This window comes from Stomoxys calcitrans, chromosome 1 (assembly GCF_963082655.1).
Source record: "Stomoxys calcitrans chromosome 1, idStoCalc2.1, whole genome shotgun sequence".
NCBI classification, from domain to species: domain Eukaryota; kingdom Metazoa; phylum Arthropoda; class Insecta; order Diptera; family Muscidae; genus Stomoxys; species Stomoxys calcitrans.
In genome coordinates this window covers 2,753,462-2,765,008 of record NC_081552.1, presented here as the reverse complement: position 1 = coordinate 2,765,008, position 11,547 = coordinate 2,753,462, and the positions used below count along the sequence as shown (strand labels likewise).

Sequence of the window (11,547 nt, the reverse complement as noted above, 5' to 3'; positions counted from 1 at the left end):
AAGAATTGCGCCCTTTAAAGGCCCAAGAAATCAATACCCAAGACCGGTTTATATGGCAGCTATATCAAAATATGGACCGATTTGACCCATTTACAATCCCAACCGATCTACACCAAAAAGAAGTATTTGTGCAAAATTTCAAGCGGCTAGCTCTATTCCTTTAAAAGGTTGCGTGCTTTTGACAGACAGGCGGACGGACATGGCTAGTTCAACTTAAAATGTCACGACGATTAAGAACATATATACATTATGGGGTCTTAGACGCATATTTCGAGGTTTTACAAACAGAATGACGAAATTAGTATACCCCCCATCCTATGATGGAGGGTATAAAAATGCATTTAATTCGGCCGTGCTGAACTTTTGATACCCATCATGGATATATTTATCATCAAAATTTATTGTAACACCACTATATCCATATGAATATCCAAATATATTACGATCTTAATCGTATTTGGTTCAGGTACCGATAATCTTTATACAAGTAACAGTTGGAAATTTCAGCGAAATTGGGTAATATTTTCGCACAACTCCATTCTGGTTCTGTATTATGACCTCTAGTCTGTATTCGATACGATTAAACAAACAAACAAACTCCCATAAGTATAGTTGTTGTTTTCGCACATTTAAAAACAACTTTGGGACGGATAAATCTTCATCGCGTAAAAATTAACAAACAATGTGCCTTCGAAATTCTTGTAGTGTTTTATTTTACCTGGCAGCAAATTGTTTGTTGCTCTAATGATTCTTAACATTGGCCATACCATCGTTTTTGTGCCTAAGGTGAAACTTTAAAAGTTGTCACATTCCGAGTTACTCAACATATTGACTGATCTTTGCTCAGTAAAAATGCATGAACAAATTTTGTGTGGGAGAATGCGTCTATACCAGTGACGACAACATAACTGCAATTATTTGCAAAGCCCTTGAGCTTATTTGCTTGAGATTATTATTTTTATACCCACCACTGTAGGCTGGGGTTATATTTTGTCAATCCGTTCTTCCTTTTGCAATTTGGCCAACATTGGTACAGATTTTTATATAGCTGCCGTAAAAACCGATCTCTCGATTTAAAGTCTTGTCCCATCTGAATCAGTCCATAACCTCATACATCTCCCAAATAAACTGATCTAAATTTTACTTCTTCAGACCCTGCAGAGCGCAATTCTTATCCGATTTTACTGAAATCTTGCACAATAACTTCAACTATGGTCTCCAACATCCAAAACAAGAATGGCTCGAATCGATTCATAACCAAATATAGCTTAAATAGCATTGCAATCCCTAACTATTATCCTGTGTTTGGCTATAAAGAGATATCGGGCAAATTACTTGACAAATGCGACCAATGGTATGGTATATAAGACTCGGACAGGCCAAACTGAGCACACTTTTACTTGCTTTCTTTTTCTGCAAACTTTAATTTAAAATTCCATCACTTCGAAACTACACCCTATACAAACTAGAGCATATGTAAGTATGAGTGTTGTAACTTTTTTTAGGAAAAGTTTAGTGGTTTCCTCCTAGTATTGTATTATGAGTGTAACAGTGTTTGTGGTGCGCTTAGCGTGCGACCCACCAGGCCGCGTCGTCAAATCTCTCTCTATGAAATAAGTCGAATTGAAAAACCCCCCAAAAGTCGAAAATGAAATAATTCCCCGAAATGCTCTATAGAATGCAAAAAGAATTATTTTTGCGGAGTTATTTCGTTATTTGGGGATTTTTTTCATTTACGTTTTTGGTGAGTTGTTTCGTTATGAAATAACTCCCCATTCACTAAAATGAATCAAATCACCAAACTAACACCAAACAAACTAACAAGCAATGAGTGAAATTTATAAATCCAAGGAACACTAAATATTTTGCATAGCAGAGTGTTCCTGAATGCTTTCTTCAGTCATCAAAAATGTTTGCTGTAGCAGCAGAAAGTCTGCTCAAAATGTGACAGCAGTAGTTTGTTGCTAAAACAGCAAACATTTTCTGCCTTTTTCAAACTGTAAAAATAAGAAAAAGTTCCAAAATGTCATAAATATTTCAAAAAGTTTTGTATCTCATCTTATCTATCATTTTTACAAGCATTTAATCGAGATATCGGTCTATATGACAGCTATATCCAAATCTGGACCGATCTACGCCAAATTGAAAAAGAACGTCGAAGGCCCAACACAACTCACTATCTGGAATTTTGGCGACATCGGACAATCAATGCGGCTTTTATTGAACCAAAACCTTAAATCTAGAGATCGGTCTATATGGCAGCTATATTCAAATCTGGACCGATCTGGGCCAAATTGAATAAGGATGTCGAAGGTCCTAACACTACTCACTGTCCCGAATTTCGGAGACATCGGATAATAAATGCGCCTTTTATGGCCCCAAAATTTAAACTCGAAAGATCGGACTATATGGCAGATATGCCCAATTTTGGATCGATCTGTGCCATATTGCAGAAGTATGTCAAGGGCCTTAACTCAACTTACTGTCCCAAATTTCGACGATATCGGACAATAAATTCGCCTTTTATGGGCGCAAGACCTTAAATCGAGAGATCGCTCTATATGGCTGCTATATCCAAATCTGGTCCGATCTGGTCCAAATTGCAGAAGGATGTCGAGTGGCCTAATATAACTCTCTGTCCCAAGTTTCAGAAAAATCGGATAATAATAAATGTGGCTTTTATGGGCCTTAGACTCTAAATTGGCGGATCGGACTATATGGCAGGTATATCGAAATCTGAACCGATCTGGGCCAAATTGAGGAAGGATGTCGAATGGCCTAACATAACTCTCTGTCCCAAATTTCAGCAAAATCGGATAATAAATGTGGCTTTTAAAGGCCTTACACCCTAAATTGGCGGATCGGTCTATATGGCAGCTATATCGAAATCTGGACCGCTCTGGGCCAAATTAAGGAAGGATGTCGGGTGGCCTAACATAATTCTCTGTCCCAAATTTCAGCAAAATCGGATAATAAATGTGGCTTTTATGGACCTAAGACCCTAAATCGGAGAATCGTTCTATATGGGGGCTATATTAAGATATAGTCCGATATAGCCCATCGTCGAACTTAACCTGCTTATGGACAAAAAAAGAATCTGTGTAAAATTTCAGCTCAATATCTCTATTTTTAAAGACTGTAGCGTGATTTAAACAGACAGACGGACAGACATGGCTAGATCGTCTTAGATTTTTACGCTGATCGAGAATATATATACTTTATAGAGTCGGAAATGAATATTTCGATGTGTTGCAAACGGAATGACAAAATGAATATACCCCCATCCTTCGGTGATGGGTATAAAAATGCAAATTTTACCCCTGAACATTCCACTAAGGAACAGGGGCAAACTTCTCACATATCAATGAGTGTAGTCCGATTCAAGTTTAAGCTCAATGATAAGGGGCCTCCTTTTTATAGCCGAGCCCAAGCGGCGTGGCGCAGTGCGAAACCTCTTTGGAGAGAAGTTTTACATGGCATAGTACCTTACAAATGTTGCCAGCATTAGGAGGGGAAAACCACCGGGGCGTTCAGCGTCGTAGGCGGATATGTAAACCTCTGCGCTACGGCGGCCTCCATAATTTGTTCATTCAAAATTTTGTATGTTTGCGGGTATGCCATTATTTTAAAGCAATATGTCGAATATAAATCGAAGCTATTATTTCCATACTTCTGTATGTTTAGAGGTATGCCATTATTTTTAGCACTTCATATTCAAATCTGGACCGATCTGGGCCAAATTGAATAAGGATGTCGAAGGTCCTAACACTACTCACTGTCCCGAATTTCGGAGACATCGGATAATAAATGCGCCTTTTATGGCCCCAAAATTTAAACTCGAAAGATCGGACTATATGGCAGATATGCCCAATTTTGGATCGATCTGTGCCATATTGCAGAAGTATGTCAAGGGCCTTAACTCAACTTACTGTCCCAAATTTCGACGATATCGGACAATAAATTCGCCTTTTATGGGCGCAAGACCTTAAATCGAGAGATCGCTCTATATGGCTGCTATATCCAAATCTGGTCCGATCTGGTCCAAATTGCAGAAGGATGTCGAGTGGCCTAATATAACTCTCTGTCCCAAGTTTCAGAAAAATCGGATAATAATAAATGTGGCTTTTATGGGCCTTAGACCCTAAATTGGCGGATCGGACTATATGGCAGGTATATCGAAATCTGAACCGATCTGGGCCAAATTGAGGAAGGATGTCGAATGGCCTAACATAACTCTCTGTCCCAAATTTCAGCAAAATCGGATAATAAATGTGGCTTTTAAAGGCCTTACACCCTAAATTGGCGGATCGGTCTATATGGCAGCTATATCGAAATCTGGACCGCTCTGGGCCAAATTAAGGAAGGATGTCGGGTGGCCTAACATAATTCTCTGTCCCAAATTTCAGCAAAATCGGATAATAAATGTGGCTTTTATGGACCTAAGACCCTAAATCGGAGAATCGTTCTATATGGGGGCTATATTAAGATATAGTCCGATATAGCCCATCGTCGAACTTAACCTGCTTATGGACAAAAAAAGAATCTGTGTAAAATTTCAGCTCAATATCTCTATTTTTAAAGTTTTACCCCTGAACATTCCACTAAGGAACAGGGGCAAACTTCTCACATATCAATGAGTGTAGTCCGATTCAAGTTTAAGCTCAATGATAAGGGGCCTCCTTTTTATAGCCGAGCCCAAGCGGCGTGGCGCAGTGCGAAACCTCTTTGGAGAGAAGTTTTACATGGCATAGTACCTTACAAATGTTGCCAGCATTAGGAGGGGAAAACCACCGGGGCGTTCAGCGTCGTAGGCGGATATGTAAACCTCTGCGCTACGGCGGCCTCCATAATTTGTTCATTCAAAATTTTGTATGTTTGCGGGTATGCCATTATTTTAAAGCAATATGTCGAATATAAATCGAAGCTATTATTTCCATACTTCTGTATGTTTAGAGGTATGCCATTATTTTTAGCACTTCAGTATTTGTACGATGAATTCATTATTTGTCATCTGGTGGTATGTTTAATCTGAAGCACTTTCCTTGAAGGTCTACCCTTGTTAAAGTATTATTGCGGATATATCTACTAGTAAATGGTTACGGAATTTTGTGTAGGGTTACCCACTGACTTACCCGATAATATCCTATTGTCGTTCAAAAGTTGAAAACTCAATGCAGGTCTTTACTTAAATGTGAATTTTATGTATACTGAATTAATAAAATTAATATTTAGAAAAGAAATCCTTAATCTCTTTCATCTCTGAAGTGAAATAAGCCTCCAAAAATATTGGGGGTTTTTTTCGTCTTCTATTTGGGGGCTTATTTAATTTACTGGGGAATTATTTCATTTAAATTTTTGGGGAGTTGTGCCATTGTAAAGTTATTCTCCAATTTTGGCGATTTATTTCATTTTCAGTTTTGGGCAGTTATTTAGTGGCGCCGCCGACAGCCCATACACACCGTTGATGACATTTTCATATAGTTGTCTCGAAAATCATGCATGACATTTTAAGCGACATTGTGAACGAACATGTCACCATGTCTTATGACAATTAAAGTGGCAAGTCCGTTACGATGTCCTTTAGAGAGCGTTAGTTTTTCAAGGAATACATTTTAATTTCTCAATAAAAAAATGCTCTGACTTTTTCGTGGACACGGTAAGGGAGTTCGTCGACAATCAAATTTTATAAAAGACAATCTGTAAGACATGTCAGCAGATATGCCATATCGATGGCAAAAATCAAATTGCCCTAAAGAAGTCTTTGAAGACAATGTCATGATAGACGTTTGGACTGCCGGGGAGCGAAAGCGAGAGACTTTTAATAGTTGTGTTTGTGCGGTTGCACGTACACAATGTCAAATCTATACAACAAATTGTTTTCATGTCCTTTCCGTGGGTCTCTTATGCAGTAATGTGTGTCTGAGTGAGTTCGCAGAAATCAAATTTTTGCATTCGATTGCAAGTTTTCCGTATACGCTTTTTTAATGAAATCACGTACGATATAACATTTTTATTTCAGCTTTTCCATGCTCTCAAATTGGTTGGAGAGTTTTGTTTTTCCATGCTCTCCCTTCGTCTTGTTGCCATGAACACTATGGCTATATTTTTGGGCCATAAAATGGCGTCGCCACAACCATATACCCTCACACCATGGGTAAAGGGGAACAAATACCACAAAAAGTGCACAAAAGTGATTGTTTGTTTGAGGAATATGTTTCCGTCCAGCCGTCCCATGGTTGGTAGGGTGGTGGTGTTTTTAAAGGACTTGTGGATAGGGCATGAGTCCCCATTGACTGACTTACAGAATGAATGAATGAGCTTTGTACCCCTTTAAGTAATTTGTCCTCGTTGTCGTTTTCCCCACAACGGAAGGCCATTGTAGGCCTGTCTGATATGCCAGTGAACAATTTGGTATTGGAATGGCCTTGCAGGCCAGCTGGTCTGGTAGTTAGTCCAGACCAGAATCCAGTAATTTATTTGAACTATTAGTTTGTTGCCTTCGTCATTGGCGGTTGTTTTATTTGCTTGACCTGCTATTGAGAGCTCAAGGAGCAGCCTTGGCAGTTTGATGGGTAGGCGGTGGGGGTACAATGTTTTGTTTCCTGTTCCTCACGATTCATTTCATTTTTGCGGCCATTGTATAACAAAAGTAATAAAAGTTTTTAGACATCTCCTATGGAGTTGTTTGGTTATTTGTTGCTATTGAGATATAAGTATGTAGCATTTGCAGCCCCAAACGAACGTTCATTGTATAGACAAATAACTGTGCGAGGTACTAACATATGAGTCGTTTCAAATCAAAGGGAATAAAAGAAAAAATGGAAAAGAATAAGAAAAATGATTTTCATAGAAAAGTTTGTGGAAATGCTTTATTTGGTGGAAAAGACAAGTAAAAAGGCATTATGTTCGGCCGGCCCGAACGTTGGATATCCTTCACCTCAGCTATATACGTAAACCTCCTACCTAACTTAAGTCACTGTCCCAAATTTCAGAGAGACCGGATTATAAATGCGTCTTTTATGGGAGAGATCGGCTGCTCTATCTGAATCTGCACCGATAAACTGAAGTCGAGGGGCTTAGCACAACTCAATATCCCAAATTTCGGCTAAAATCGGACAATACATGCAGCTTTTATATGCTTCAGATCGGTCTATATGGCAGCTATATCTAAATATAGTCCGATCTGAACCATATAAACTCACTTTAAAATTTTAATGAAATCGCATAATAAATGCAGCTTTTATAATTTCAGACCCTTAACCGGCCATATCTATATGTTTAGATATAGATGGCAACTATATCTAAATATAGTCCGATATGAACCATATTTGTGTCGGATGTCGGGAGGATTAAAACAACTTACTGATTCAGATTTCAGCGAAATCGGGTAATAAATGCTGCTTTTATGGGCTTCGATCAGAACTGGAACATTGACTGTCCTCTCCCACAGGAAACAGTACTACAACTACCCTTTACCAAAAGAAATGGTACTAAAACTACCTTTCCCAAGGGTAAGGGTACTAAAACTACCCTAGGGTACTAAAACTATCTTTTCCCATAGGAAAGGTAACTAAAATAGAAAAGGGTATCAATTCTATATTGATTTTTGGTTTTCATTAGAAATTTTGGCATATTTATATTAAAACAAGTAAAAGCGTGCTAAGTTCGGCCGGGCGAATCTTGGGAACCCATCACCACGGATTCTGCTAAGACATGCTATGGGAGCTATGTCTGATTTTATACCAATCTGGACCGTACTTGACACAGTTGTTGAGAATCATAACAGAAAACTATGTAAAAAATTACAGCCAAAACGGATGAAAATTGAGGCTTCCAGGGGCGCAAGAAGTCAAATCAGGTTATCGGTTTATATGGAACCTATATCAGGCTATAGGCCGATTTAGACCGTACTTGACGTAGTTATTGAAAGTCTTTACACAACATCGCATGCAAAATGTCAGCCAAATCGGATGAAAATTGCGGCTTCCAGGGGCTCCAGAAGTCAAAACCGGAAGATCGGTTTATATGGGAGCTATATCCACTTCTGAACTGATATGACCCATTTGCAATCTCCAACGACCTACTTTTTCGCGTTCGACCGCTATCGTGATTTCGACAGACGGACGGACGGCCATGTGTAGATCGACTTTGAATGTCGGGACAATCAAGAATACATATATACTTTATGGGGTCCTAGACCAATATTTCGAGGTGTTACAAAAGGAATGACTAGGTTAGTATACCCCCATTCTATGGTGTTGGGTATTAAAAAAAAAAAACGCAATTTCTTTGCACTTCTGGAAAGTTTTTTAAACTGATCAAAGAAATTCATCTTATGATTCATACAAGTTCACTGAATTTGACGCAAAATGACTCCTATATTCGAAAATATCTACAATTCTATTTATATTTACGAAGGATTGATGGGGTGTCCTGGTTTCATTGTTCAACCATATATTTTGTCCATGAAATTTATGTTGTTTTGATATTTGATAGTTCACCATTCCAAACCGTACGCCGTACATTGCATTGAGAGATAAATGAAAATAAAAGCCAAATTTCTATCGCAGAGAACTGTTTCGTTTTAAGATTTTCATTATCTGATCGCCTGCAGGACATGAGCAGAAAATGTTAAGCAACAAAATCAAATCCCTTTGCTAGAAGAAAGTGACCCAGAATGTAGCCGGAGAGTGAGTGAGTCAGTTAGTCATAGAATGTTGTGTCGATTACCCGGGGGGATGATTTTGAAAGTGTGTGATTTTGATTACTTTAGGTAGGACATTTCGCTACGGTTCAACAAAATACCGCATAGCAGGTCATATTTTTTTACAACAAACACAATTTGAAAAGAAGAAAAACCAAAAGGGAAGCGTTGTATATTGAACAGAATAATTTAAGAGACCGGCATAACAATGCCACCATGGAAACCAAAATGCATTTGTTTTGGAGCTTTAGATTGACTGGAATAATGCTGGTTGCAGGTTTTTCATTTCTGTACTCGCAAAACCATGAGTGGTAACACAAGCAGGTCAGGTTTGGTGCCTACGCCAAAAAAATCTCGCAGAACTTATCGCAGAGTAAGTGCAAAGAATTTTGTGTGATAAGACTACAAAACCACTTATAGATACATTTCTGATTCCTATTAGAGATGTTGTCACAACGACAATTTGCCCAAGAAATTCGAGGCTCTGCCCATGGCCATGTCCTTAAGGCCATTTGGAGGCATCTACAATCCCTTTTCCAAGGGATGTTCGGTTCTGTGTAATCACCCGGCGCCGGCTGAAGTGAAACAAGTGATTAACAAGTGCAAACAATCATTGGTGAGTGGTGGTGACGATTTGTTGCCAAGCCTAAAAACTCACCAAAAACGCCTTCTGTTTCATTTAGACCATTGAGGGAAAGAACATACAGTCCTTACAAGAATCCTCACGAATAGAGAAACCTTGTGCTCTGCCTGATCAAACGACTGATAATATACCTGAAGACTTATTTCGTCGTTATACGGATACAGATTCCCGGCCCCTGACCCCAACTCCAACGGTTACCAGCATTCACACTCGCACCAGCGCTGGCTCCTTTCTCAACAATCGGCGGTGTATAACCCCAGAATTGGGCAAAAACGATATTATCAAGCGTAAGAAAATTATTCTGGATTTGCGCAAGTCTCACTCACAGGAAACCCTCTACTGGAAGCCCTCATCGGATTTATCAAGTGGCTTAACCGATCAAGAATTCAAGACACGCAGTGCAGGAGCAAATGAGGACAAGAAAGCCCGCAGACAAAAGTCCGATGAACAAAGACCGAAATCATCATTGGCTGCCACTACCACAATACCGGAAGAGGAACCCTTGGATGAGGTGAAAAAGCCACCCCATACCTGTATAAATGAACAAGACTATGGCGATGATGACATACGAAGGGGCAAGAAAAGAAAGAAAATCAAGGCGGTGGCCAGTAAGTTTGAAAAAAGAAAATAGTCTACAATTTCTTCTCTCAACTCATCTATAACTTTGGTTAGCTACAGCCACCACCTTTCATTTGAGTGAGGATCCCGAGACCCAGGTGGAGGCGCTAGGACCAGATTCTTTAAATCCCAGCACCAGACCCAGTCTTATACCCAATTCTGTGAGTCTATTGCCCAGTAATGATAAAAGCGAAACAGAGCAGATACTTTTGAAGGGAAGCTTCCTTACGGATGAGGCTTTTCATGCTTTGAAAATCAAACTGAACATAGATGCTATTGAGAATACATTCGATAGATATGTAAGTGGTGAACTAAGCAATACCATGGGTTGGTTTGATTCGAATTTCTGTTTCAGTTAAACCGAGCCTATAGAGAAGCCTACAAATATGTGGCACTGAAACCTAAAGATCCCAACGATGTGACCAAGGAATTGGCAAAACTCAACCTAGTATGCGAAAAAATGCCCCGCAAGTTTTCAAAATCAGCCACAAGATTTAATGTGCCTATGCAACTAAAAGCCTTGGAAGGTAATAGTGTTTGAAAATTTATTTTATATTAATTGTATAAAAACCAATCCTGCTATTCCAGATATGTCTGTATGGCATTACCTCAGTCGCTTTGTATGGGTCTCAAGGCAGAGAAAACAAATTTATAAACGCATATTTCTCAAATACCTCAAAGTACCCCCCCTCTCCATGTGCCAGGATCAGCAGGAATCACAAACCAAGACGGCAAATAATGAAATTCAGTTCCCTCTGCCCGATTACGAAGAACGCTGTATGAATATCAAACATTTGTATCAGGCTCTCGAGGAGGTTCTGGAGTTTTATGGCACTGAAAAAAATATAAGCCGTGTTTTGCAGATCATAGGCTATGACAATTTCAAAGATGACGAAAATAAAGAACTGACATTTCGCGCCTGGTGTGGTCTGGTGGCCTTTGCGGAGCGTTTAGCTCTTGATGATCCCAATGGCACGGATTCATGTGATGAGGTATGGAGAATAGTCTTGTATTTCACATAGTATTCAGCTTAAATATCAATGTTCTCACTTACAGCTGGAAAAGGCGGATTTTAACAGTATGGAGTTACGGTTACATTCATTCGCGGTGCCACGGGACTTGCGACAAGTCTTTGATATAATTCGAAACACTCATTATTTGAAATGTTAACGACAACTGTGTTTTGTGCCTTATGGGTATAGATTTGTAGAGGAAATAAAGTGTTATGCAAAAGTCATTTCTTTTTAATTGGATGCCGACGTAGCGTAGAGGCTAGCATGTACGCCTATGACGCTGAACACCTGGGGTCAAATCCTGGCGAAAACATTGGTTTTCCCCTTCTTTGCATTAAGCTCGGCCGGACCGAACTTTGGATACCCACCACCCCGGGTATATATGTAAACCACATTTCATAAAAATCTTGTGAAAGTTGCATACCTCATGTCCCATAGCGGTTATATCGAAATATGTTCCGATTTGGACCAAACACTAATAAGTACAAGTCAATGTCAATTGTGTATAACAAAATATTGGTCTTGTTAGTAGCTATGTCTAAAAATAAACCGATCTGAACCATACACGA

At 39.2% G+C, this 11,547-nt stretch overlaps 1 protein-coding gene across 1 annotated transcript; it reads left to right on the top strand.

Annotated features, from left to right (window-relative positions):
* Positions 1–9,008: 9,008 nt before the first annotated feature.
* On the top strand, positions 9,009–11,135 carry LOC106083543 (uncharacterized). The gene is made up of 7 exons (XM_059361318.1): positions 9,009–9,077; positions 9,147–9,320; positions 9,388–9,955; positions 10,020–10,264; positions 10,321–10,492; positions 10,554–10,957; positions 11,022–11,135. The coding sequence occupies exons 1-7, from the start codon at positions 9,009–9,011 to the stop codon at positions 11,133–11,135; spliced, it is 1,746 nt and encodes a 581-aa protein (XP_059217301.1).
* The last annotated feature ends 412 nt before the right edge of the window (positions 11,136–11,547 follow it).